Source organism: Suricata suricatta, chromosome 11 (assembly GCF_006229205.1).
Source record: "Suricata suricatta isolate VVHF042 chromosome 11, meerkat_22Aug2017_6uvM2_HiC, whole genome shotgun sequence".
NCBI lineage: Eukaryota > Metazoa > Chordata > Mammalia > Carnivora > Herpestidae > Suricata > Suricata suricatta.
This window is the reverse complement of record NC_043710.1, coordinates 11,311,642-11,339,152: the sequence shown is the minus strand read 5'-3', so window position 1 is coordinate 11,339,152 and position 27,511 is coordinate 11,311,642. Positions and strand designations below refer to the sequence as shown.

Sequence of the window (27,511 nt, the reverse complement as noted above, 5' to 3'; positions counted from 1 at the left end):
TGCTGATTTGAAGGGGCACATGCACCCCAATGTTTATAGGAACTCTATCAACAATAGCCAAAGTATGGAAAGAGCCCAAATGTCCCTCAACTGATGAATGGATAAAAAAAGGTGTGGTATATATACTCAATAGAATATCACTCAGCTATCTAAAAGAGTGAAATCTTACCATCTGCAACAACGTGGATAGAAGTAGAGTGTAAGTAAAATAAGTCAGTCAGAGAAAGACAAATACCATGTGATTTCACTCATATATGGAATTTAAGATAAAAAACAGATGAACATAAGGGAAGGGAAGGAAAAATAAGATAAAAACAGAGAGGGAGGCAAACCATAAGAGACTCTTAACTACAGAGAACAAACTGAGGAGGGTTGCTGGTGAGAAGGTGGGTGGGGGGATGGGCTACGTGGGTGATGACCGTTAAGGAGGGGACTTGTTGGGATGAGCACTGAGTGTTCTATATAAGTGATGAATCAATCATTAAATTTTATTCCTGAAAAAATATTTTGATTACTAAATTAATTAAAATATCAGAAGTAAAAACAAACAAACCCGGTCATTCCTACCTGCTCTTGTGGGCAGAAGATGACTGTGTTAAACTTAGCCTACCTGTCCACCAGCACCTGAAGCTCAAATGAGCCCCTCTTTTTGCTGGTCGTTGGGTTGCACCATCAAACTGTAGCAGCCCAAATAATGGGGCGAGTCCAGCAGTGGGAGTATCCTATGCCTGTGAATAAATCTTGAAATAAATTTCATACCAGGGCGGCCAGGGTTAGGGTCTGTGGACAGTGTGGTCACCACTGCAACCTTTTCCACCTGGCAAGGCTGGCAATTGGGAGTCCAGCTTCTGGTGTGTCTTCCTGGGGGAGTGTGATGGGAAGGCAGGAGGGGAGCCATGGATATAACGTTCACGTAGGGGCTTGGCTTGTTCACCATGTGATGTGTCTTTCTCTCCCAGACCTAAGTTGCCTGGTACAGGAGCTGGAGGCTTGAAAAACCACAAACAAGGTGATGCACCCAAAGCTTCCTGCATTTTCACAGAAACACCGGGAGGGGGGTAGCCCAGCAGCGCAACACCCTCAAGCAACCACATTTGACTGTCAGAGTAGGGGAGCCTGCCAGGGACATGATGGAAATGGAGTGGGATAAATAGAAGAAGAGCTGATGTCTGGCTCCAGTACATGCTCCGGGACAGACATGCTCCAGGCCTGTCTCTGGGAAGCCTAATTCCATGTGGCCCCCTATCAGGGGCAGGTTGGGAGCCTGTCGCTCTGCCCAGAGTCACCCCTCCTGGTCAGTGGCATTGGAATCCAGCGGCTGCACGGGCACTGGGCAGCATGAGTTGTTAGCAAACTGATCAAATGTGCAATGGGCAGGGAGGGAGTCAAGGAGTGTGTGCTCACGCCCCTATGTTTCCTGGAATGAGGATTCTCTGGTAACACATTTTGAAATAGGCTGGGAACTTTGGTGTAAGACATCCGTTTTCAGAGACTGAGATGTGGGTGCAAGGAGGAACTTCCTCTCCACCCTGTCTCCCTCTTTCTCTTTCTGTTTCATTAAAGTTTTTTTTTTAACATTTTTATTTATTACTGAGAGACAGGCATGAGCATGGGAGGGGCAGAGAGAGAGAGAGAGAGAGAGAGAGGGAGGGAGGGAGGGAGGGAGGGAGGGAGAGGGAGACAGAATCCGAAGGAGGCTCCAGGCTCTGAGCTGTCAGCACAGAGCCCAACATGGGGCTCAAACTCACGAACTCACAAGCGGTGAGATCATGACCAGAGCCGAAGTGGAATGCTTAACTGACTGAGCCACCCAGGCGCCCTACTTTCTGTCTCATTTTAAGCCACTTTTATAATGAGAACCCTCTACTCTTAACACCTCCTTTCAGTCATGTTCAGGCAACTGTTATAGAGACCAACCATAGAAAGTGATAGAAAAGAACCATCAACCAAGAGAACACAAGAGAATAGTTCTGCTGAGTTAGGGGCAGGCTTAATACTAGTGATTGGTATAAAATAGAGAAGAATAAATTAAAAAGATGATATTAAAAGTCGAAGCATCCACACACAGGAAGAGAGCATTTTTTCATGAGAGCAAAATTTAAATAAAATTCACCAATAATAAGACTGAAGAAAGGAAAATAATATTTATTCATAACTATCTATAAAAAGCTAAAACCCTTTCAGTAGTTGTACATGAGGTGCTGTCTGAGCACTTCGTGGGTCTCACATGCTCCTCATGAGGACTATCTGAGAAACAAAAGCAGTTATTCCCACTGAAAAGATAATGAGCGGAGGCCTGACCGATGAAACAACTTGTCCAGGGTCAGCTAGGGAGCGGCAAAGATGGGATTCCAACCCAGGAAGTCTCATTGCAAAGCCTGCGCTCAAAATTGGATGAAAAGCTTCAGCTGTTTTTATTCACATTACTATGTTTTTTTCTTTTGCGAGAGAGAGCACATGAGTAGGGGAGAGAGGCAGATGAAGTAAGAGGAATCCCAAGCAGGCTCCACACTCAGCACAGAACTGGATACAGGGCCTTGAACCCGGGACCTTGGGATCCCTCAGCGGAAATCAAGAGTCGGAAACTCAACTGACTGAACCACCCAGGAGCCCCCTAGTCACATACACCCATTACTTCTGATATCAAATGAGAGAGTTCTGCTTTTCCTTCCGACACCCACATCTCCCACTCTCTGTTGCCAACCGGATGTCCAGCAATTCAGTTCAATTCCGTCACTCCCCAGAGTTGGCACAGAGCCACAGGTTAAGGACTCAGTTCCACAGGACACTGTTCCCACTCAGGTGCCAGTGTTAAGTGCTGGCACCTGTACTCCTGACAGATAGGCTGTAAATCAGAGGTTCCCATGACCTCCTCCTCAGCCTTGATAATTTGCCAGAATGGCTCACAGAGTCAGGAAGGCACTCTGTTTATGTTTACTGATTTAATAGGAAGGACACAAATGAACAGCCAGATGAAGGCATACATAGAGTTCCAGAAATATCTTGTGCACAGAAGCTCCAGTCCCGGTGGCCTTGGGACTTGCTGTGCCACCTTTTTGTCATGCGAATATGCTCGCCAAACAGGAAATTCTCCCAAGTCCTATCATTTAGGGTTTAATTTTGTTTAATGTTTATTTTTGAGAGAGTCAGCAGGGGAGGGGCAGGGAGAGAGGGGAGACATAGGATCTGAAGCAAGCTCTGCACTGATAGCAGAGAACCCCAGTGTGGGGCTCGAACTCATGAACCATGAGACCATGACCTGAGGTCAAGTCAATGCTCAACTGACAGAGCCACCCAGGCGCCCCTCATTTAAGGGTTTTTATGGAGGTTGGAATACATAGGCATTAACTGTTGGTAACTGAACTCAGTCTCCCCCCACCTCCTGCGCCCCCAGAGTTTGGAGAGTGAGGCTGGAAGTTCTAAACTGCTCCTAACATGGCTGGTTCCTCTGGCAACCAGCTCCCTCCCCCTTCTGAAGCCACCTGGGGGTCCACCAAAAGTCAGCTTATTAGCATAAGCTCAGGTATGTTTGAAAGGAGTTATTATGAATAACAAAAGATTCTCTTGTTACCCCATTGCTTAAGAAATTCCAAGGGCTTTAGATGCTCAGTGCTGGGAACTGGGGACAGAGACCAAATATATATATATATATATAATGTCACAAAGCAGAACAAAATTAAGACAAGTGTTGGGTCAGGGGTCCTCAAGACCACTCTCAGGCTTAGTGATTTGTTAGAAAGACAGAGCTCAGAAAAACGTTTTTTCTTCACGGTGTGGTTTATTACAGTAAAAGGATACAGATTAAAATCGGCAAAGAGAAAAAGGGCACATAAGCTGGAGTCCAGGTGAAGGCAGGCGTGACCTGCTAGCTGTCCTCTCCCAGTGGAGCACAGACAGTGCCCCGTTCTACCAGTGATGTGTGACAGCACACACAAATTGTTGCCAACCTGGGAAACTCTCCTGGGCCCTGGTGTCAGAGTTGTTGGGATTTGGTCACAGAGGCATGGCGGCCAGCCCTAGAGGTCACGCTGATACAGTGCGGCACCAGACTCCAGGTGAGTGAAAAGAAGGGGTAGTCCTAAATCACATTGTTAGCGTAAATTATCCGGCCTAGACCACGGTCTCAGATACACAACATCCTTATCGGGCTGGATAGCCCAGCAGCTCACTTATGTCAGCCAAGAGCTTCTGGTTTAGGAAAGTGCAGGGTTCTAGCGACCCAAGCCTGTAGAGTTAATCCTTCACTGCTCAGTTACGCTTAAGCTGAAAGTAAAAAACAGGCAATAAAAGACAACGATGCAAAGCAGCTGAGGGTGAACATCGTCCAAAAATGGTTTTAAAAAGGAAAGGAAAATGATATTAGACTTGAGGTCTATAAGAAGTTTTCTGAGCAGTCCCTCAGAAAAAGATCTCTTGGGGGCACCTGGCGGGCTCAGTCCAAGGAGCATGTGACTCTTGATCTCAAATCTGGGAGTTGGAACCCCACATTGGGTGTAGAGATTACTTAAAGATAAAATCTTTTAAAAAAAAGGAAGGGCACCTGGGTGGCTCAGTGGGTAAGCATCTGACGTCAGCTCGGATAATCCTACCGTTCTTGAATTCGAGCCCCATGTCTGGCTCTGTGCTGACCACTCAGATCCTGAAGCCTGCTTCAGATTCTGTCTCCCTCTCTCTCTCTGCCCCACCCCCACTATCTCTGTCTGAAAAATAAATAAACATTAAATTTTTTTTTAAAAATGAGAAGAAAAAAGATTTCTTGCTGAGACGCCAGGCTCTTCTTCCTGAGGTGGGGCTTGGCAGAGAGCCTTGGTAGGAGCTGCTGGCCCCAGCGGCATCTATGAGCTGGTCCCAGCAAATGTGCAGTGAGGCTGCCCGGGCACTTGCAGAGGAGAATCTCCACGTTTCTGAACCCAGTCACTGAAGACGGGTTGGACCAAATGGAGAGTCAGCCCGATGGAGGGAGTGGAACAAAACCACAGTTTGAAGTTGACAGCGGAACCATACAGGAAAAATTACTGCAACTGATTTTAAAGCACAGCAGTTCATTACATGCCCTTAGTATGATATACCCCAAGGATAAAAATAAATAGAATTGCAATAATAGTCCCTAAAATTTTCAGTGATGACATTGTTAGAAATAATATCAACATTGTTGTTCTGAAGTTGCTGTATATGCATACACATTTACATAATGATTATGTTGATCTAAATAATTATACTAATGACATTAGGATCCAAGATTTTTACTGTAAGAAGGAAGACATACAGATAAACAAAAACAAAGACATTACATAGAAACCATGTAATCTGAAATCTGCATTGGAAAAGATCGGTATGAACTCATGATGAATTTTCCCCTTAGAAAAAATAAAATGCAAATACATGTTTTCAGATCACACATATTTTTCATGTCCAAGCTGGAAAAAGCCCAGAAGCAATGATCAACCCAGGTTATTATCTCTTAAGATAATTTCCCAATGAAAGAAACCATTATCCTTGAAGAGAGAGTTGATTGCAGGTCTGAGAAAGGGAATGAACGAGAGATAAGCCTGAAAGATCTTTTTGAAGCTGAAGGAAAGGAAGTTGTCAAAGGATAGTGGGATCATGTCAAAGGACTCAGAAGGGAAGGTGAAGGGAGCCCCACTGACCAATAACTCAATGGATAGAAACTTTTCAAAAATGTTAAAACCCAAGTTGCTAATCAACTCTTTGTTCTAAAAGCTGCTAAATAAAGGAAAAGAGTTAAGAATTGATTCTGCTTTTCCTGTACTCACACTGTCTCACCACGTATTATGGGACAGTTCTATGGAGGAGAATTCTAGCTAATGAATGCAGAAAGAATGACAGAATATTACCAGTATTGGCTCGTGTTATACGGCTGTTGGACGGCACCTGTCTGGAGCATGGTTTTGAAGGAAACAGCATGGGCGGTCCAGCTTGCCGCAAGGCCGGATGGTGCTGCTGAGCATGGGCCCCGACGCTGATTTGGAGCAGGGCTCCGCCAACGTCAGCCCCTCAAACAGCATCATCGGAACTACCTGCGAACTCTTAGATTCCCAAGAGTGCTCTGAAAAAATAAAGCCTCTCCACCTAAACGAAACAAAACACCATTTTGTAATTGTTAATGCACTCAGGCAGACGTCATCAATGGCTCCTATAAGTGATAGGTGAATAGCCTCTGGGGAACTTTGTCGTGGTTGGAAAAGTCTGATGAAAAGTCAGGACCCATGAATCAGTACTGACCATAGAGATGGTCACACTTTATGTGCCTGCTAATGAGACGCAGTAGGAAGTTCACAACCACGGTCATGCAGTGTTCTTTCTGTAGTATTAAACCTGACCCTGATAAAGATTCTCCATCTAATTGCAAGTTTGCAGGAAATACAGAGTGCAGAAAAACAGGTTAAACAACACATAGGCTTCAGAAAAACAGGTTACACAAATCCAGAATGTGGGAATGTCTATTGGACATTGTTTTTCAACAAATAATTTGAATGGAGATAAAAAGAGAGAAAGAGAGAGAAATCTTATTTGAATTTTATTCAAACAAATCAACCGTAAAGAGGTGCATACAGGCAGGTTAAACACAGGATGTTCTGTTACAGCAAGAGATGATGAGTTATTTAATCCCTGTTAACTGCACTGGGTACAATTTCAGAAGTCATCTTTTACATAGTGAAGTAGCTGCAGGTACTAGGATATGGTGTCTGGAATTTGTTTCACAATAATCCATACTTGATGGTATGTATTGATTGGGGGAAGGTTTACTATCTTTTGTGTTTGTCATTCTGTCATGGATACTCAAAATTTAAAAGCCTTTCAAGAAATATTTGGAGGATGTTCTCACCCTCCAAGGCAAAGCCAGTCTCCCAATATTGAAGGTGTTGAAAATGCTGACTGTAGGGGCTCCCAGCCTCCTTTATAGCCAGGACACCGGCACCAGACACAGGATCTACCAGTCATATATATGCACTGTTCCTTGGCTTTGGATAAGCAGCCTGGTGGCCGGGGATTTGGGGGTATCAGCAGCAATTCCAGTGGCAGCACTTAATATTCTTGATCAGAGGTGTTGGGGGTGCCTGTCTTCAGTGTCTGGGCACAGTTATAATGGGGCTTCCACGGGGCACCTGCAACATGATTAGGTAGATGATTTCAGGTTAAGTAACAGTTAGACTGTATCCTAAGAGACATTCCCAGCCCATCTAGAGGGAGATTCAGGTGGTTCACCTATTTTCATTTTCTGCTTAAAGAGAACTTCCATGAATTGCCACCAGATGGCGGTCTAACACCCCACCATGTGCCCTACATCCTCTTCTATGCTACCTGTTAATAGGAGGGAACCTTAGTTTCTGCTAAAGCCTCCCCCAATTGCCTTCTCAATAATATCACTTTAGCCATTTCCCCCCGTTTCCAAGAATCATTGATTTTTCATGCTCTTATTGGGTCATTCCCTCCAGCATACAAGACTGATTTTCCCCGTCTTAAAAGAAATAGTTTCTCTTGAGTCATTGACACTTCATTTCTTTGCTCCTATTTGTCTGTACTTGGTGTCTCCATTTCCTCCTCTAGAGTCATGTCTTTGAACTCTCCAGTCCCCCTCAGTTTATGGAGGGGCATCATCAGAGTTTACCAGCAACTTCCACCTTCGTACATCCAATGGCCAACAGTCAGTTCTCATTTTATTGGACCCATCAGTAGGATTTGTATACTTCTCTTCCCTTGATGGACACACTTGTCTTCAAGGGTTCCCTGGATGCTTCTATCCTAGTAAAAGAAGAAGTGAGAGGAGGAAAAAGGGAAGGGGAAGGAAAGCAGATGTTGAGTATTTACTAAAAATCAGATACTGCTCAGTACTTTGTATAAATTACTTCAGTTAGTATTTATAGCAATTCGGTGAGATATGTGCGATTTCTTCAGATTCCACAGATGACAGTCTGTGGATCCATAGAGATTCTGGTCCCTAAAACCATTTTTACACTGAAAGACTATTGGAAAAATAACTGGTTTCACATTTGGAAAAGGCATATTTTTTTCATAAGACTAACTTTTTTTTTTTTTTTAAGTTGTAGGAAGTTTCTCATTCTGTAAAGCCAGAAAATATCTTAAAAGTAATGAGATCGTGTCAGATGAACACAGCAGCTGACCTAAAAAGGGAAACCACTGACCAAAGTTGTCACAATTTAAGCTCAAAAAGAAGAGTAATGATTGTAGAATATAGAAGGGCATTCGATCTGGGTCCACAGTGATCCACAGAAAGTTACAGATAGAAAACATGAATGGGTCTAAAAAGAAGTTGATGAGTATTATTGGTTCATTTATTTCATTTTTAAAAATCAGAAAATTCCTAATGCTAAATAGCTTTTTTTTTTGAAAGACCGTATGTTTGAAGAATTTCAGACCTAATGAAATTCAAGAGTTGCAAATTGAACAGCTTGGTACTCTTCATGTGGATTCAGAATCATTAACATTTGACACATTTTCAGGCATCCATGGCTCTTCAGCGCCTAATTGTGCACATATCTTATAAATACAGTGATATTTTCTATATAACCACAAAACAGTTGTCAAACTCAGAAAACTTGGCCTTAGCACAATATAATTAACACTATTATTAATACATAGTTTATATTAAAATTGTTCTAATTTATCCCAATAATGTCCTTTATAGCAGTTTATTTTTCTGACAGCTTATAATCTCTTGACACACTTTGCACTTAACTGCAATCGCTTTAGTCCCCTTTAACCTGAGACAATTTTTCAGATTTTCATTGTCATTCATGATATTGATATTTTTTGAAAAGAACAATCTTCCTCTCCCCAGATACATGTTAAGAGGTAGTCCCTCTAATACCTGAGGATCATGGCACTTAGTGTCTGTCTGTCTGTCTCTCTACCTGGTATCATGAAGTCTTTTCTTTCTGAGTGTCATGGGGTCTTATTTTCCTACTTCAGGGTCACAAAGCCCCACTTCTCTTGCTGACTACAGGGCAGTTCTGGAGGTGGTGGCAGCTCTCAAGTGTAAAAAGCACAACTGTTACTTTGATGTGTTAAAGAATTGGGCTGTGATGGACCCAAGCCTTAAACTGATGACACAGCCTTTCTTTTTCCTTCAAGTAGATGCTATTTCTTTAGCACTGTTGGGATAGTCTTCCCAGGGAGACACAGATAACTTCTCTTGTGGCCCCTCCACCAAGAGACTCCCACAAGACCCTCGTTGGCACTCCAGAGGGTTCAAGTATCCAGTGGGTTCAGTGTGCTGCTGCCAGATGAGACCCCATCCACCCTATGCAGAGCCTCCACAGCCCTATCATTGATCACAGACATCCACCTCCTTCTCCCCTATACTCATCAACCTTCATGGAGCATGTACATTACACTGCTACAACCAAACAAGTAATATCGACTATATGGGACCTGGGGGAGGAGGGTTTAAGGAAGTCCAGCCTTTATCTCTTGCAGGAATTACAAAGAAGGTGTTAGCACGAGACTTGTCTTCTTTTTTATACGTAGCATAATACCCTCTAGTTCCATCCATGTAGTTGCAAATGGCAAGATTTCATTCTTTTTTATTGCTGAGTGATACTTCATTGTGTATATATGCCACATCTTTTTTATCTATTCATCCATCGATGGACATTTGGTGTGTTTCCATACTTTGGCTGTTATTATTAGTGCTGCTGTAAACATTGGGGTCCACGTGTCCCTTCAGAACAGCACACCTGTATCCCTTGGATAAATACCTAGTAGTGCAGTTGCTGGGTCGTAGGGTAGTTCCATTTTTCATTTTTTGAGGAACCTCCATACTGTTTTCCAGAGTGGCTGCACCAGTTAGCATTACCACCAGCAGTGCAAAAGAGATCCTCTTTCTCGACATCCTTGCCAACATCTGTTGTTGCCTGAGTTGTTAATGTTTGCCATTCTGACAGGGGTGAGGTGGTATCTCACTGTGGTTTTGATTTGTATTCCCTGATGATGAGTGATGTAGAGCATTTTTTCATATGTCAGTTGGCCATCTGGAGAAGTGTCTATTCATGTCTTTTGCCCATTTCTTCACTGGATTATTTTTTACACCACTTTTTAAATCCATTCATCAGTTGATGGACATTTGGGCTCTCTCCGTAGTTTAGCTATCGATAGTACTGCTATAAACATTGGGGTTCTTGTGACCCTTTGAATCTCTAGTTTTGTGTCCTTTGGGTAAATACCTAGGAGTACAATTGCTGGATTTCATGGTAGTTCTCTCTTAACTTCTTTTTGTTTTAATTTTTTAATGTTTTTTTTTTTTATTTAGACAGAGAGAGACAGCATGAACAAGGGAGGGTCAGAGAGAGAGGGAGACACAGAATCCAAAGACAGGCTGCAGGCTCCAGGCTCTGAGCACAGAGCTCAACGCAGGGCTTGAACCCACGAACCACGAGATCATGACCTGAGCCAAAGTCGGACACTTAACCGACTGAGCCACCCAGGAGCCCCTATTTTAACTTCTTGAGGAAACTCCATACTGTTCTCTAGAGTAGCTGCACCAGTTTGCATTCCCAACAACAATGGAAGAGGGGTCCCCTTTCTCCACATCCTCCCAAACATCTGTTGTTTCCTGAGTTAATTGTAGCCATTCTGGCAGGTGTGAGGTGATATATCAGGGTGGTTTTGATTTGTATTTCCCTGATAATGAGTGGTCTTTTAGCATCTTTTCATGTCTGTTAGTCCCTTGTATGTCTCTTTGGGAAAATGTCTGTTCATGTCCTCTGCCCATATTTTAACTGGATTACTTATTTTTCGGTGTTGAGTTTGATAAGTTATTTATAGATTTGGGATACTAACTCTTTATCAGATAGGTCATTTGAAAATATCTAATTTCATAAGCTACCTTTCAGTTTTGTTGATTGTTTCCTTTGCTGTGCAGAAATGAGGTCTCAATGGTTCATTTTTGCTTTTGTTTGCCTTGCCTCAGGAGTCACATCTAGTAAGAAGTTGCTGTGCCTGATGTCAAAGAGGTTGCTCCCAGTGTTCTCCTCTAGGATTTTGATGGTTTCCTGTGTCACATTTAGGTCTTACATCTATTTGAATTTATTTTTGTGTATGTAATAAAGTTGTCCAGTTTCATTCTTCTGCATGTTGTTGTCCAGTTTTCTCAGCACCATTTATTGAAGAGATTGTCTTTTTGCCATTGGATATTCTTTCCTGCTTTGTTGAAAATTAGTTGACCATAGAGTTGTGGGTCCATTTCTGGGGTTTCAACGCTGTCCTATTGATCAATATGTCTACATTTATGCCAGTACCATACTATCCTGATGACTACAGCTTTGTAATATTGCTTGAAGTCTGGAATCATGATGCCTTCAGTTTTGTTTTTCTTTTTCAGTATTGCTTTGGCTATTCACAGTCTTTTGTGGTTCCATAAAAATTTCGGCATTATTTGTTTGAACTCTGTGAAAAATGCTGTTGGCATTTGATAGGGATTGCATTAAATGTAGAGAATGCTGTAAACAGTATAGACATTTTAACAATTGTTCTTCCAGTCCATTAGCATGGAATATACTTCCCTTTCTTGGAGTCCTCTTCAATTTCCTTCATCAGTGTTTTATAGTTTTCAGAGTACAGGTCTTTTACCTCTTTGGTTAGGTTTATTCCTAAGTGTCTTATGGTTTTGGTGCAATTGTAAATGGGATTGATTCCTTGATTTCTCTTTCTGATGCTTCATCATTTGTATATGGAAATACAACAGATTGATTTTATATCCGGGGACTTTGCTGAATTCATTTACTAGTTCTAGCAATTTTTTGTTTTGGGTTTTTAAAAAAGTTTATTTATTTATTTTGAGAGAGAGAGAGAGAGAGAGAGAGAGAGAGAGCGAGCATTCGCTCATGAGCGGAAGAGGGGCAGAGAGAGAAAGAGGAAGAGAGAGAGAATCCCAGGCAGGCTACATATTGTCAGCACAGGGCTTGATCCCACAAACTGTGAAATCATGACCTGAGGTGAAACCAGGAGTCAGATGCCTAACTGACTGAGCCACTCACGCACCACATTTCTAGCAATTGTTTGGTGGAGTATTTTGGGTTTCCTATGTAAAATATGTCATCTGCAATAGTTTAAGTTTGATTTCTTTGCCAATTCAGATGCCTTTTATTTCATTTTGTTGTCTGTCTGAGGCTAGGACTCACAGTATTATGTTAAATAACAATGGTGAGGGTGAACATCCCTGTCTTTTTACTGACTGTAGAGGTAAAGCTATCACTTTGCCCATTGAGGATGATATTAGCTGTGGATATTTCATATATGGCCTTTGTGATGTTGAGGTATGTTCCGTCGATCCCTACTTTGTTGAGGGTTTTTATCAAGAATGGATGCTGCATTTTGTCAAATCCTTTTCTTGCATCTATTGACAGAATCATATTGTTCTTATCTTTTACTAATGTGGTGTATCACATTGATTGATTTGTGGATATTGAACCAACCCTGTAGGCCAAAAATAAATCCCCCTTGACCATGGTGAATAGTTCTTTTCATGTGCTGTTGGATTCAATTTGCTAGCATCTTGTTGAGAAATTTTGCATCCACGTTCATCAGGGGTATTTGCGGGGGACCAGCCCATGCGCCAGAGTCTAAGCGTCCTGAGTAGGGGGTTGGTGTCGGCACAATATCTATAAGAAAGGAGACAGATAAAGTGAATGGTGGCAAGATTGCACTTTACTGTGATGTTTAGGATCTTTATATATCATAGGTGATTACATCATTTTTCTAATGATTACATTGTTTGTTACTTCCAGAAAAATTATTATTTCCATGGTAGCAAAAACAGAAAATCAAAACAGAAATGAGGTACAATACAGAAGATCAAAAAACATAATTCATCACTCAAAATACATCAGCAGGGGTTTGTTTTATGTATATAGTAATATTATTAACCGAAGCTTATGACAAGGCTATTTTTTCTTAAAGGTGAACATAATGATTTACAGGTAAAGTGCCCCTGACTAGGAAGGGAGTTTCAATCTGAAAATTTGCCCACTCACTGAAACTAATTAAAGGTCATAGAAAACTAACTCCAGTCTCTAGTCCATCATGATCAAGAGGTCATGCGCACATTCTCTAAAACAAAGGAAAGCAGGATCCAACAAGCCATATGACACTGTACGCTCAGTCTCCCAGGAGAGTGACTCAATCCCGATCCTCAGCTGAGGGACCTCACTTGCACCAGCGTCACACTTTCCAGACAAGCTGGAGATATACGCGTTCCTCTTGGTGACTTACAGCGGGATCTCAACAGGTCTTTTGGCAGAATGGGCTCCTACAGGTATTGGCTTGTAATTCTCCTTTTTAGTAAGGTCTTAGTATGGTTTTGGAATCAAGGTAATACTGGCATCATAGAATGAGCTTGGAAGTTTCATTTCTATTTTTTTGAATAGTTTAAGAAGAATAGGTATCAACTCTTCTTTAAATGTCTGATAGAACTTCGCTGGGAAGCCATCTGGCCCTGGACTTTTGTTTGTTGGGAGATTTTTGATTACTTATTCAATTACTTTGCTGGTTATGGATCTGTTCAAATTTTCTATTTCTTTGGGGGAGAGAGGGAAATGGGTGATGGGCAGTGAGGAAGGCACTTGTTGGGATGAGCACTGGGTGTTGTATGTAAACAATGGATCATGGGAATCTACACCCAAAACCAAGAGCACAGTGAATACACTATATGTTAGCCAACTTGACAATAAATTATATTTTTAAAAAATTGGTTTAAAAACTTTAAAAAATTTTATTTCTTCCTGTTTCAATTTAACAGTTTGAATGTTTTAAGGAGTTTGTCCATTTCTTCCAGATTGCCCAGTTATTTTGGCATATAATTTTTTGTAATATTCTCATGATTATTTGTATTTCTGTGGTGTTGGTTGTCATCTTTCCTCTTTTATTTGTGATTTTATTTATTATGTTCTTTCTCTTTTCTTTTTGGTAAGAAAGGAGTGTATCAATTTTATTCATGTTTTCAAAGAATCAGCTCTTAGTTTCATTGATCTGTTCTAGTGTGGTTTTGTTTCTTTGTTTCAATATAATTTATTTCTGTTCTAATCTTTATTATTTCCCTTATTCTGTTGTCATTAAGCTTTATTTGAGGCTCCTTTCCTAGTTCCTTTTGGTTAGGTTGTGTATTTGAGACTTTTTTGCTTCTTGATGTAGGCCTGTAGTGCTATATACTTCCCTCTTAGGACCAGGTACCTTTGCTGCATCCCAAAGTGTTTGGATTGTCATGTTTTCATTTTCATTTGCCTCCATGCATTTTTAGATTTCATCTTTAATTTTCTAGTTAACCCATTCATTCTTTAGTAGGATGTTCTTTAACCTCCACGTATTTGGTTCTTTCTGATATTTTTTCCTGTGGTTGACTTCAAGTTTCATGGAGTTGTGGTCTGAAAATATGCACAGTATGATCTCAGTCTTTTTGTACTTGTTGAGGCCTGATTTGTGACTCAGTATTTGATCTGTTCTGGAGAATGTCCCATGAAAAGAATGTGTACTCTGCTGCTTTAGAGGAAATGTTCTGTATATATCTGTTAAGTCTATCTTGTCCAGTGTGACATTCAAAGCCATTGTCTCCTTATTGATTTTCTGCTTAGTTGATCTGTTCATTGCTATAAGTGACATGTTGAACTCCTCTACTATTATTGTATTATTATCAACGAGCTTCTTTATGTTTGTTATTAATTGATTTATACATTTAGATTCTGCCAAGTCGGGGGTATATATATTTATAATTAGATCTTGTTGGATGGGCCTCTTAATTATGATATAATCCCTTCATCTTTTGTTACAGTTTTTGGTTTAAAATCTAGTTTGTCTGATTATACTCTGGAAAAAAACATTACGCTATATGTGAACTAACTAGAATTTAAATAAGTACTTGAAAAAGAATAAAATCTGGTTGGTCTGATATGAGTGTAGCTACTCTATATTTCTTTGACATCCATTAGCATGATAGATGTTTCTTCATCCCATCCCCTCACTTTCAATCTACAGATGTCTTTAGGTCTAAAATGAGTCTCTTGTAGGCAGCATATATATGAGTCCTTTTTTATAATCCATTCTAATGCTCTACGTCTTTTAATTGGAGCATTTAGTCCATATAGCCTGAGTGATTATTGATAAATATGAATTTAGTGCCATTTTGTTACCTGTAAAGTTGGTGTTTCTAATGATGTTCTTTGTTCCTTTCTAGTCTTTGTTGGTTTGGGTGTTACTTTCTCACTCAAAAAGTCTCTTTTAATATTTCTTATAGGGGCTGGGTTAGTGGTTATGAACTCCTTTAGTTTTTGGAATGGGAAACTCTCTCTCTCCTATTTTGAATGACAGACTTGCTGGATAAAGTGTTCTTGCCTACGTATTTTTCTCCTTCAGCACATTGAATATATCCTGCCGGTCCCTTCTTGCCTGCCATATTTCTGTGGAGAACTCTGCTGTGAACCTGATTTGTCTTTCTTTATAGGTTAAGGACTTTTTTTTCCTCCCTTGCTGCTTTCAGGATTCTTTCCTTGTCTGTGTATTTTGTATAATTTAGCATAATATGTCTTGGTGTTGGCCAGCTTTTGTTAATTTTTATGAGAGTTCTCTGTGCCTCCTGGATTTTGATGTCTGTTTCCTTCCCCAGATGAGGGAAATTTTCAGCTATAATTTGCTCAGATAAACCTTTTGCCCCCTTTTCCCTTTCTTCTTCTGGGACTCCTAATGATACTTATGTTATTATATTTCATGTAGTCACTGAGTTTTCTAAGTCTACGTTTGTGATCTTATGCTTTCCTTTCCCTCTTCTTTTCAGCTTCAGTATTTCCCCCCAATTTTATCTTTATCATGTATTCATTCCTCTGCTTCTTCCAACCATGGTGTCATTACCTCCTGTTAGTTTTGCATCTCAGTTATGGCTTTTTTTCTTAATTTCTGCCTGACTACTTTTTAGTTCTTTTATCTGTGCAGTAAGGGACTCCCTGGTGTCTTCTATGCTTTTTCTCAAGCACAGCTAGTATCCTTAAGATTGCTGTGTTAAATTCTTGTTTAGGCTTATTACTTATACCTGTTTTGATTAAATCACTTTCTGTGACCGCTTCTTGTTCCCTCTTTTGGAGTGAATTCCTTCATCTTGTTATTTTTCCTAGGTCATTGGTGTGTGTGTGTGTGTGTGTGTGTGTGTGTGTGTGTGTGTGTGTGTGTAAAGCCTGTTCTGTTTCCTGCTCCTGAGAGTAATGGCTATATTAAGAAGAATCCTGTACTGTCTAAGGCCTGGCACTTCAGGAAGTGTTTCAAAGTGTGTACTCCGCTTTTGTATTTTGGCTGCTATTTCCCTCAGTTGATCCTCTGCAGAGTTTCTCCTTGCCTGAAGTGGGGTTTCTGGACTTTGTCCAGTGTGTGGCATTTTAACCAAGTATGCTTTGGTCTCCTTGTTGAAATAAGTCTGATCCTATTTCCACTAGAGCTGAAGCTTTGTAGCACACTGAGCAGTAGACGTAGACGTGGTGTGTGCAAGGGTTTGTGCAGGTCTTTTGGGATAGGAACTTGCTGCACTGGTTCTCTGGCACACCCGACCTACTTCAGAAGCACCTGCAGAACACAGGGTGCAGGGCATGGTATAAATGGCTCCAGCCTCCCCTGGGGCACTGTATTGCTCTCGAAAGTCTATCAGCAGTGCTGATGGGTGAGGGGGAAAATGGCATTACTCTGGCTCTCTCATCCCTGGAGAGGGGAGGTCATGCCTGCTGATGTTTAGGAAGCCCTCACAGAAGAGTGAACAATCTCTCCTTTGTGTCCCTGGCTTCTGTTAGACCACTGCTTTCATTCTGTGTCCAAGCTGTCTGCCTTCCAGGTAGTACAGGTCTGTGTTTTATCTCAGGTGCATGGCTAGGTTTCAAAACTCTGCATTTTGGAGACTGGCATATTGTGGACTCACATTGATCATCTGGGGGAGGGTCTCACCATGCTGAGAGACATGCTGGTGCTGGTCTGTCCCAGAAATGCAGTTGCAAGATCACACCAGAGGCTCAGACTTTATGGTAAAGCACAGAACGAAGCCAGCCCCAAGGTTTGCTGCCCTCAGCAAGTGTCTCTGCTCCTATGTTAATGGACAGGGTGGCACAGTGGTGCCTGCCAGCATCTTTGTTTCCTGAGAGGCTGTGCGACTTCCCCCAAATGCATTCCAGAAAGGGGATCTGTGTCTGTCCGTTCCCCAGAGGAACCCGGGGGATCCTCATACTATGCGGTTTACTCCAGGGCCTCTGGCTTGTTCCCCACAGGAGCAGCACCACTTCTAAAACTTTGGACTTCGAGCTTCCCTGCTTGTAAAAACTTGGAATAATCAACCACTCTAGTTTACCTAGTCAGTGGTTTTGGAGGAATGTTTCTCTTACGCAATTTCCTGTGTGCCACCTTCTCTGTGTTTCTCTATCTCTGTCTTCCTCCCCTCTTCAAGGTCAAGGCTCCCTCCCATCTGTAGCACCCACAGTTCTTTTCTCCCACGTCATATTTCCACAGCTTCTACCTTCCACAGTGTGGCTTCTTTTCTCCCTCTAGTTCTGCAGTTTGTTCTCTCAGCATTCAGCTCGAACATTGTTGGGTGTTCGCAGTGCTTTGGCATTTAGACACCTGTGTTTGAGGGGCAAGGCAAGCAGAGGACCTCCTACCACTCCACCATCTTAAGTCCTTCGCTGCATGCCCCAGCATTTTCTTTTCTATTTGAACCTTTGTTAAAAAAAAAAAAAAAACAAATCCTCAGAAAAATTGCAACAGCATTACATTTAACACATACATACTTTTCACCTCTATTCACCAATTAGAGTTTGCCATATTTGCTGTGTATATTCATTTAAATTCTTGTGTAGGCTACAGATATTATGACCATTTATTCCAAATATTTTAGCATGTATCGTGGAAGTACAGGGATATTCTCTTATATAATCATAATATAATGATCAAATTAAAAAAATTTAACATTGTTCTACTACTAGTAACTACTACACTGACTGTGTACAAATTTTGCCAATTATAGCAATAATATCCTTTATGGCATTCTTTTATTCTGATTCAGTATCCAGTCCTGAACCTCAGATTACTTTTAGCTGTTGTATTTTTTAGATTCATTTTTTTCTGGAACAGTTCTTCCACCTTCCTCCTTCTTTCATGGTATTGAGAAGTTTTACATGTACATGTCAGTTGTAGTGTGGAATGTCCTTCAATTTTAGCTTCTTTCATCCTTTTCTGAGGTGTTTAATTTTTTCCTCTTGACCATATTCAAGTTACGCATTTTATTTTTTCAGGTTATGCATTTTATATGGTAATATATTAACAATGTTATTTCCTCATCAGTGAATCACATCCAGACACCCATGATGGGTCCCACTGTTAATGGTATTAATTTTTGTTCACCTGGTTAAGGAGGCATTTAAAAAACTCATATGTTGTATCAAATCTCCAAAGCCATATGAAATCTCCAAATTTTAGAGATTTTTAAAGATATCCTTAGGAGTTGTGATGTCCTAAGGATACAAAAGAATACAAGTGTCCCTCAGTGAGTCCCTTCAGGTCCAAAGTTCTCCAGGTTTATAGTTTTGCAGCTGAAAACACTGTAACCCAATTAGTTCTCCAGGAGCTTTGAGGAATGCCAGGTTGTAGATGTAATTGATCATGGGGTGGTGTGAGGGAGCTTCAAGACAAGGAACTGGGGACCTGAGGTGGTGCTGAGTAGTGTAGATGGAGAATGTGGCCTTGAATTGGGGCCATGGAGGACAGTAAAGATACCACTCTGAATACAAAAGATCCTTCCGGTCACATTTCCAACCGCCCAGGTGAATGGTTACACCAGGCAACTCCTAGCACTGAAACGTCTGTGTTTTTCCATGGCACAGTAGCTGAAGATATTCTTTCCCTTTATTAAAAAATCATCTGTGGTATTTTCTATTGACCGAGTTTTATGAGAAAGTAGTGAAAGTGTAGTTTGGTGCCTGCCTAATGCACTGTTGAGTGACAACATTTATAGAAGCTTTGAGAATTTGTAATGAAATAGTAGTATCAATCAATTAAAGCACAAATATAAATTATAACTACAAAAGTAAAATGATATACCTAAGTAGTGTGCAATATGAATTTTCATCTTTGATTCTAAGACATAACATATGTTCAATTATTTCTCTAAACCAGTGTTTTTCAAAGCCTGATTTGTGGACCAATGCTGGTATCAGGATCACCTGGAAAGGTGTTAGAAATTTAATAAAAATTAAAATCTACTGAGTCAGAAACCTAGGAGTTAGGACTCAGAGTCTGTGTTTTCACAGGCCTGACAGTTAAATCACAGTCTGTGATTCTGTTGCAGGCTCAAATTTGAGAATTCTTCCTCTAGACCAGTGGCTCTCAGTCACAGGTGACTTTGCCTTCAGGGCACACTTACCAATATCTGGAGACATTTTTAGTTGTCATAACTGGGATAGAAGATGCTACTGGCATCGAGTTGGTAGAAGCCAGGGGTCCTAAGCATCGTACAAGTGCACAAGACAGCCCTCACCCCATAACAAAGAATTGTCCAGCCTAACATTCCACTGTGCCAAGGTTGAGAAACCCTAACTGGTCAAGAAATTAAACCTCAGTCAGTTTCTGAGGGGTGGAGGGACTTCCTTCTCAATTCTGTAGCCTAATGCCGGGCTTAGATGGACCAGAAGGAAACAGGTTCTTAATCCAGGTGATTACCTTCATTCCAGTGCTCTCTTTGCAGTTTCTTTTGAAGTGATGGGGCAAGGAACCCTTCCATCTCGTCTGTCCCCACAATCCCGAGACTCTCCCATGAGATAATTATCAGAACTTCACAGAATTCAGCCATCCTGAAATGATGTGCTGAGGGCAAGTGGGGCAATGGGTATCCATGCCCTCCCCCATCACCTTCTGTCTCTTTCAGTTACTATCCACTTCCTAGGTCTGGACACTCCTACTTCTCTCTCTCGGTAAACTCACCCATGCTCTCTCCATTATGAATCACTTTGTTTCAACTTGTATAGGGAGATACAAAATCTCTTCATTGTCTGGGGTTTCCAACGGGTTTAGGAAGATCTGCTTTTAGAAACAGTATCAAACCAGGGCACTTGGGTGGCTCAGTCGGTTAAGCATCCAACTTCAGCTCAGGTCATAATCTCATAGTTTGTGGGTTCAAGCCCCGTGTCAGGCTCTGTGCCGACAGCTCACAGCCTGGAGTCTGCTTCAGATTCAGTCTCTCTCTCTGCCCCTCTCCCACTCGTGCTCTGTCTCTCTCTTTGTCTCGAAAAGAAGTAACATCAAAAAAATTTCTTAGAGTCAATATTGAACTATTTTCCCTGGTGTGGGTGTGAGGAGAGGGCAGACAGGCTAACACTAAGTCTTCTTCTTCTTAGCCCTCCCTGCTACATCATGTGTATCATATTGAACCTAACTTCTCCTATGTGCTTATATACATTTAATGTACCTTTAAAGCAGCAATCAGAGGCAAGGATTATCTCTACAGACCTAATGAGCAGAATATACTTGCTGATCACTAAGGAAAAGGCCATGGAAAGAAAGAGCAGTAAGTCATAATACCCAGAGAATATGACCCCTCCCTGGAAGATTTGGCAAGGCTCTACCAATCCATGTACTAGAAGTTCTAGGAGAAGCCATTGGGGGCACCAGGTAGCTGATGAAGGAGCATCACAGAGATCCCGGAAGTGTGGGAGGCTAAATTATGTGGGGGCCACCAAGGAACTTCCCGGGCTGCTTCATACTGATAAATCTAAAGGAATCCCATCTGCAACTCGGGCGCAAGAACTGGGGTGGTCTTGTTGACCAGTCACACAGCTTCCTTGGAGGCCAAACAGTGCCATTCCTTTATTGATTATTTCAATCACAGTTTATGCTTTCTGTCTGCCCAGGCACATCTGCCATGGTCTTCCGTGCAGGGCTGCTTCACAGGGGCACACAGTGCCACTGGTTCCAGCCACCAGGTACGCTGATGTGATGCAGCCTATTACTCATTTTCTGCATCATTTTGTTATTCTTGTCAACGTGAGAATATACGGGGAAGCCGAGTTGGTTTAGAGAGACTGTGTGGGAATAGATGACATGAGTGATAAGGCCCTGGGCCCGGTACTCAGGCATGGTACCTGCCATCCGTAACTCTCCTGTGTAGTCCATCAGGTTCCAGGACACAGGGATCCCCTCAGGCCCCAGCAGGCAGAAGGTGGGGAAGGTCTGGATACAGCGCTCGATGAATCTCTGGCTCCTCTCATTGCCACCAAAGTGCCAGAATTTATTCACCAAGGCAGCATGGGTCACATCCAGGGAAGAGAGTTTAAACATCTCTTGGCAGCTGTGGAGGTCCAGAAGAAAAGCAAAGTTCTTAAATATAAAGGTTTGTGTTTGTTCTTCCCTCTACTGTTTTGAGAGACAGAGGAGGCAGAGGAAATAACAATAACAAGCTTGTGATGACAGGGACAGAAAGTCCACTGCTGTTGGAGCGAGTGAGCAGGAAGCACAGGGTAGGTCGAAGAAGCTGGCAGAAGTTGGATATGTTCCAGATGAGAAATGAAATGGTGTAGGATTGCAAGCAAAGGGGGAATATGGTATGAATTACATTTTAAGAAAAGATCACTCTGACTGTTTTGAAGAATGTTGACTGTAGATGGGCCAGAGTGAAGCGGGGTGAGAAAACGGGAGGCTGACTCAGTATTGAGAGCCGGGAGTAGTGCAGAGTGACTTGTCTCAGACTCACATGGCCTTAGGTTTGCCACCAGTGGGTGGTAAGGTCTTTCCCTCCAGCAGGGAAGGAGCCAGCTTCTTTATTGTCTCAGCCGTCATATAGAGTATGCACTGGGTTTGCTTGACTTGGAAGGATTTAGTGGCTGCAAGATTTTGTATCACCTCATTCAGGCTGGGCTGTGAACCTAGATGGGGTTATAAGGAGAGACAGTGGTTTAATAAGTACAGTGCTGTGGAGAAGCTCTGACTGGAGTAGGACGTGTCAGGGATTTACAGTCAGAGAACCTGGGTTCTGGGCTCAGTGCTGCCGCCGCATGACGAGAGTCAAGTAATCAGGATTTGTCCCATTTCCCCTGTTTTATGTAAGTGAAAACATCCCCAGAAATTCATTAAGCCATTGCTGACAAAGCGAGACTGGAACCAGGTTTTCTGTGCTACATAATCATGTAGTTTTTTAAAAAAATTTTTTTAACATTTATTTATTTTTGAGAGACAGAGAGAGACAGTGTGATCAGGGGAGGGGCAGAGAGAGGGAGACACAGAATCTGAAGCAGGATCCAAGCTGTGAGCTGTCAGCACAGAGCCCAACGCGGGGTTTGAACCCTCAAACCATGAGATCATGACCTGAGCCAAAGTCGGCTGCTTAACCAACTGAGCCACCCAGGCGCCCCTCATGCAGTTTTGATAATTAAAGGAGAGGAGCTTTTTTAAAAGTAGTACCACTATCCATTGTGTGCTTACTGTGTTCCCAGTGTAGTAGATGGTTGCAGTCATGGCCTGTATTTGTCCACATCTCCTGGTATCCATTCCTTGGAATAGTCCTCTCCTGCATTGCATCTGACCTTGGCCATGTGATTTACTTTTTCCAATGGGGAAGAATGAACTTGATGCCGGGAAAAGCTTAAAAGTGCTTGCACATTGGGGCTTGTCCTCTCCTTGTGATCTCAATTACTTGGAAGCCAATACCATACACACAGGTCTCGGCGAGCCTGCTGAGGTCCATGTGCTCCTGTCATGCCATCACCACGGCGGTCAATGCTGACAGCCAGAACCACCACTCAGACCTATGTGACTGTGGCCATGTTAGAGCAATCAGCCCGTAGTCTACCCATCAACTGACTGCAGCTGCGTGAGTAAGCCTGCATGAGACCAGAAGAACTGCCTTGCAAAGCCAAGTCCAAACTTTTGACTCACAGAATTATGAGGTTTGCTATGCAGCAAAAGTCAACTGACACATCCAGGTATTATAGTAAGAAATGCTTATTCAAAATTTCATTTACTCTTTTCAATGCCCCTGTGTTCTGTGAACTATTATTATCCTCATTTTTGTATATGAAGGTCATGGTCTCCAAGAGGATAAGTCATGTGACTAGGATCACATAGCAAGTAACAGGCAGATGCCACCCTAGGGAGTCTGACTCTGGTGGTGGTGGCGGGGGGAGGCATGTCTACAACCATGACAGCTGTCTTTAATGATCTGGGAGGTGCTTTATGGCACAAGTGGTCATTCACATTCCAGGAATAGAAGGCCTTGGGCAAGGCTCTGCTTTGGTACCCAGTTTCGCTAAGGGATCCTGGATTTGTCTACAAAATATGCCATAAATCGTTGGCTATCTGGGAATTCTAATATGGTTCCTTATATGAAGCCCATTCTTTGCAAGCTTTGAAGGTGTTTTTTCTCCCTTTATGAGTGAGTTAAAAAATTGGTAGCGGGCTGAGGGTCTGGAGCTTAGGAGCAGGAGATATGAGTCATAGGGAAAATTGTTCGGACAGAGAAGTGAGTCTGCACACATCCCATTTCTCTTACTTTGGATCTGCAAATGCTGTTTCCAGTTGATGACTTTTGGTGAGCCAAGGCATTTCTGACAGTTCTTGAGGTCCTTGGAGTAGATTTGGTAAGTATTGGTGTAGTGATCCAGATCATCTATCATCTCCTATTATCATTGGGAAAAGGAAAATGAAACAAATTCTTTATATTTCACTATTGCCATACTTTTTTCTAAATTCTATTAGACTGTGAGTTTTTAAAATTGAGATCTAGTTGACACAATGTTACAATAGTTTCAGGTGTACAACATAGTGATTCAACAAATCTGTACTTTATGCTGTGCTCACCACAAGGGTAGCTACCATCTGTTGCCATACAACACTATTAAACCACCACTGACTACATTCCCTATGTTGTGCCTTTTATCCCCATGAGTTTTTCATGCTATAACAGGAAGCCTGTATCTCCCGCTCCCCTCCACCCATTTTGCCCATCCTTCTGCCCTCTTCCTTCTCTGTACTTATGGGTCTGTTTCAGATTCTTGTTTGTTCATTTGTTTTGCTTATTAGGGTCCACATATGAGGGAAATCATATAGTATTTGTTTTTCTCTGTCTGACTTGTTTACTTTGCATAACACCTTCTAGGTCCATCCATTTTGTTACAGATGGCAAGATCTTATTCTTTTTGTGGCTGAGTAATACTCCACTGTGTGTGATTGTCTGTGTGTGTACACACTACATCTTCTTTATCCATTCCTCTATTGGTGGACACTTGGGTTGCCTCCATATCTTGGCTGTTGTAAGTAATGCTAGAAACACAGAGGTGCATACATCTTTTCAAATTTATGTTTTTGTTTTCTTTGGGTAAATACCTGGTAGTAGAATTATTGGGTCATCTTTCTAGTTTTAATTTTTTCTTCTTTTTTTCTATTTTTTTAAATTTTATAGAGACAGTATAAGCAGGGGAGAGGGACGGGGGTGGGGGGAGAGAGAGAGAGAGAGATCGATCTGGACCTTAGCTGAGTCAGACACTTAACTGACTGAGTCACCCAGGTGCCCCTCTATTTTTCATTTATTTTGAGGAACATCCTTACTGTTTTCCACAGGGGTTATACCAATTTACACTTCCACAACAGTACACGAGGGTTCCTTTTTCTCTACATCCTCGCCAACACTTGTTGTTTCTTATCTTTTTGACTGTAGCTATTCTGACAGCTGTAAGGTTATACTTCACTGTGGTTTTGATTTGTACTTCCCTGGTGATTAGTAGTGATGAGCATTGTTCATGATTCTGTTGGCTATGTGTATGTCTTTTTTGGAAAAATATATAATTCAGGTCCTCTGCCTATTTTAAAATTGGATTCTTTGGTATTTGGTATTGAGTTGCATAAGTTCTTCATATATTATGGGTATTAACCCCTTATAGTGAAAAACTGAGGACTTTTCATGTAAGATCAGGAAGAAGACAAGGATGTCCACTCTCACTGCTTTTGTTCAGCACACTACTGGAAGTCCTAACCACAGCAATCCAACAAGAAAAAAAAAAAGGCATCCAGATTGGTAAAGAAGAAATTAAAACTGTCGCTATTTGCAGATATTATGATACTATACAAAGAAAACCCTAAGACTTCACCCACAAGCCATTAAACGTAATAAATGAATTCAGTAAAGTTGCAGGATACAAAACTAACACACAGATATTTGTTTTCTATACACTATTAAGTAATAGAGAAATTAAGAGGGGAGGAGCCAAGATGGCGGAGAGGAAGGGAGCTCTGTAAACTTTGTCTGCCCCATCAGTCGAACTGAGAAGGATATTACTCTCATCTGCAAGAGTGGAAGGAGAAAATACGGACTCCAGAAGGAAGAGAACCTGAAGGATACCTGAGTGAGTGCGAACTGGGGAGATTGGAAAACGGACCAGCCCGAGATGGGCAGGGGAGGTGGCAGCCCCAGCCCAACGCGGGGCAAGCGTGCAGAGCCCGAGAGACAAAGGGAAGAGACAGAAAGACTGAACACGCTCATAGTACTGTCTCTGGGGAAGAGGTAAAGAACGCTTAACCGCGCTTGGAGAGAGAAGCTCACTCCATAGATAACTGCTGGGTAGCCTAAATCCTGAACCCAGGTGGCACAAGGGAAGGAACAGCTTCCAGCCCAGCGCCATCTTGGCAAGGAGTCGGCAACCGCTGCAGCGGCGGTGTCAGGGGTGCTCACTTCGACCTCGGTTTTGGAAGTGGGAGCATGCACCTCATTTCCATGGTGCATCTCACCCCCAGCATTGGCCGCATGAACCCTGAATCCCAGGTGCCAACAGGGAAAAAATAGCCCCCACCTCTGCGTGATCCCTGCAGAGAGTTGGCGGCGGTGGAGACCTGGGTGCGTGCACAAGCTGCAGGAGCTCCCAGCTCATTTCCAGCAGCTCCCAGCGCCACCTCTGGCAACAGCTATGCCCTCATTCCTCCCCCAAAGCTAATGCAATCCCCGCTGGGGGTTGGGTCTGTGACAGTGCGCACATAGCACATACTTCACCTCCTGCTGTGCATCTCCCCTCAGTCAGGGGCAGCCGAAACCCCAGCCTGAGCCAAGACAAACCAATTCCTCCCCCTAAGAAGCCAGCAACCAAAACAAAAACATCTCATCTGTAGTAGCATAAAAAGTGCACGGACTGGAACTTTGAACCAAGGCAAGCCTGGAAAATACAACTCAACCACGCTCAACTGTGGCAAAAGGAGATCGGACTCATTAGAGTAGCCTACAGTTCATAGTTCAGCAGAGCCTGGTGTGCCGCCTATCTAATCTCTGCAGACACCAAGATGGAGCCTCTGAGAGCAGCCTCCAAGAACTCTCACGTCAAACCACGCCTATCCACGAGGGAGAGCTGCTGGTTGTTGTTGTTGTTGTTGTTGTCGTTGTTTTTTGCTTTTTTAATAATTTTTTTGTTTTTTTCTTCATTTTTTTCTTTTTGCCCTTTTCTATATGAATTTTTTATTATTATTACTTTTTTTTACTTAAACTTTTTAAAATTTTTACTCCTCATTTTCCTTTCTCCTTTCTCCCCCATTTTTTTTCTTTTCTTCTTCTTTACCTTCTTGCAATCCAGATATATTCTCCTATATCTCATCCCTACTGTTCAACTTAACTGGTCATACACTTTTAGACTGTCCATTGTCCTTTGTTGTCTCTGACCCCCTTTATTTATTTTTTTCTTTTTTTTCTTTCTTTTTCTTTTTCTTTTCCTCTTTGCGTCTCTTTCCTCTCCATTCTCTTTATTTTCTTCCCCCTGTTAATGTGTTTGTTTGTTTGATTTGTCTGTGCATTTGTGTGTTACTGTTCCCTCTGTGTGTGTCTGTCTGTTTTCCTTCTTAGGGCTACACCAAGAAACAAGCCAAAGTGTGCATGACAGTGAGTCACAAATATTGCTGAGTAGGGAAATAAAATATTCAAAGGCACAACAAGAGAAACTGAGAGACACCATTAAAAGAATATTTCCTGAAACGATAGGCCCTGGACAGTCAATAAGCCTCCTTTAACAGAGAAATATTAATAGGTGCACAGTACACAAGGAGTTTTCTAAAGATGACAAGAGACAGAAAACTAGAAAAAATGACAAAACGAAGGAGCTCTCCCCTGAGGAACCTCCAAGAGAAAGTCACAGCCACAGAACTGCTCAAGGCAGATCTAGACAACATACTGGATCAAAAATTTAAAAAACTTGTCATAAAATTAATAGCTGGGGTTGAGAAAAGCATCAGAGAATCAACTGAGACAATGACTAGGCAATATAATGAGTTAAAAAAGGCTATAGGTGAGGTAAATAGCAAACTGGAGGCAGCCACCTCAAGGATTGATGAGACAGAGAGAAGAATAGGTGAATTAGAAGATATAGTTATAGCAAAAGAGGAAGCTGAAAAAAAGAGAGAGAAATTAATCCAGGAGCAGGAAAAGAGAATTCGAGACCTGGGTGACACAATCAAGCGGAACAACATCTGGCTCATAGGAATTCCTGAAGAGGAAGAGAGA

The 27,511-nt window shown here is 42.0% G+C and overlaps 1 protein-coding gene and 1 long non-coding RNA gene across 7 annotated transcripts in view; one reads left to right on the top strand and one right to left on the bottom strand.

The window, feature by feature from the left end:
* The window catches only part of LOC115306747, an 81,853-nt gene that overhangs the window by 7,305 nt on the left and 47,037 nt on the right, over positions 1 to 27,511 (top strand). The gene's annotated exons all lie outside the window — the stretch shown is intronic.
* LOC115306744 (glycine N-acyltransferase-like) overlaps positions 20,825 to 27,511 on the bottom strand; it is a 21,724-nt gene continuing 15,037 nt past the window's right edge. For 3 of the 4 annotated variants that reach the window (XM_029957284.1, XM_029957285.1, XM_029957286.1), the window contains 3 exons: positions 23,531 to 23,657; positions 21,737 to 21,908; positions 20,825 to 21,334 (listed from right to left, as the gene is read on the bottom strand). In XM_029957284.1, coding sequence (XP_029813144.1) covers positions 20,932 to 21,334; positions 21,737 to 21,908; positions 23,531 to 23,657 — 702 coding nt within the window. In that variant the 3' untranslated portion in view covers positions 20,825 to 20,931. Of the gene's footprint in view, positions 21,335 to 21,732; positions 21,909 to 23,530; positions 23,658 to 27,511 lie in introns of those variants that run through there. The other variant, XM_029957287.1, reaches the window with a different exon arrangement.